The sequence below is a fragment of the Pterocles gutturalis genome, unplaced genomic scaffold (assembly GCF_000699245.1).
Source record: "Pterocles gutturalis isolate BGI_N339 unplaced genomic scaffold, ASM69924v1 scaffold49609, whole genome shotgun sequence".
In the NCBI taxonomy this organism is placed as follows: domain Eukaryota; kingdom Metazoa; phylum Chordata; class Aves; order Pterocliformes; family Pteroclidae; genus Pterocles; species Pterocles gutturalis.
Genome location: NW_010132551.1, coordinates 2,521 through 3,911, shown reverse-complemented (window position 1 = coordinate 3,911; position 1,391 = coordinate 2,521). Strand labels below are relative to the sequence as shown.

The 1,391-nt window shown below is 45.2% G+C and overlaps 1 protein-coding gene across 1 annotated transcript; it reads left to right on the top strand.

Annotated features, from left to right (window-relative positions):
* Nucleotides 1–329: 329 nt before the first annotated feature.
* On the top strand, nucleotides 330–897 carry LOC104467218 (E3 ubiquitin-protein ligase SIAH2; the record flags this gene model as incomplete). The annotated part of the gene is made up of 1 exon (XM_010080917.1): nucleotides 330–897. A coding segment is annotated over one exon (558 nt), but the record flags the coding sequence as incomplete, so codon positions are not given.
* Nucleotides 898–1,391: the final 494 nt, after the last annotated feature.

The window sequence follows — 1,391 nt, the reverse complement described above, 5'->3', positions numbered from 1 at the left end:
TATCCACCTGGTAACATCATCATAAAAGATCTAGACCAATCAGATCTAACTGTTACAGCAAATCTAACTACAACTTACAATCCATTTTATCTAAGTGCTTGCATTAGAGAAAGCAACCACAAAAGACAAGAAGAATCTATTTTTAAGTGGAAACAAAAATATAAGTAAAGCTCAGCTCTGGATCCAGGGCTAAACAGAAGTATCTAGTGTTAAATTTGCAATGAGAACAAGAATTCTGGTTGGTGACCAGTGTTTCCAGTTGACAGGTGGGAGCAGCGAATGCTAGTGCTGGTGCCTTTCCTGACAGCTTGTGTTTGGTCTTTTTCCAGTATGCCACGACAGGCTGCTCCCTGACACTCCATCACACAGAAAAGCCAGAACACGAAGACATCTGTGAGTATCGTCCGTACTCCTGCCCGTGCCCCGGTGCCTCCTGTAAATGGCAGGGATCCCTGGAAGCCGTGATGTCCCACCTCATGCATGCCCACAAGAGCATTACCACCCTTCAGGGAGAAGACATTGTTTTTCTTGCCACAGACATTAACCTTCCCGGGGCAGTCGACTGGGTGATGATGCAGTCATGCTTCGGCCACCACTTCATGCTGGTGCTGGAGAAACAAGAGAAGTACGAAGGTCACCAGCAGTTTTTTGCCATCGTGCTGCTCATCGGTACCCGTAAGCAAGCGGAGAACTTTGCATACAGACTGGAGCTGAACGGCAACCGCCGCCGGCTGACCTGGGAGGCGACACCCCGCTCCATCCACGACGGGGTGGCCGCGGCCATCCTCAACAGCGACTGCCTAGTTTTTGATACGGCTATTGCACACCTTTTTGCTGACAACGGAAACCTCGGCATCAACGTGACTATTTCTACGTGTTGTCCGTGATGTATTTGCGTAGCTAGCGAAACCTAGGCTGTCCGGACATAGCGCTTTACATTCACCAAGGGTTTGCTTTTTGTTCTGTTTTTTTTTAATGATATTCAACTATCTCATCATGTATGCTAAGGTTCCTGACTAGCCAACATTTTTAACTTTGGAGAGAAGAGAAACAAAAGTGTCCTGTAAGTAACATGAGTGGGAAAATGTCTTTTTAAATTCTTGGGTGCCTTAGGAAGATTCCACACACGCAGTCACCTTTTTTAATTTAATTATATTTTATTTAAAGAGTGCTTCCATTAGATATGTGGCTTAAGGGACTTGAAGGACTGCATTCCTGTTTGGAGTGCACCTAAAAGCCCTTTCAGTTTTTTTTAGAGACTTGCTCTCTCACTGGTTTTCAGTAGGTGGGAAAGAAATTCAAGCAACCCCTTACACGAGAAGTTGTGGCTCAAAGGGGAAAAAAAGGTACTTTAGCATTGCTGCTCCATTTCCTGCTACCTTATTAAAAAG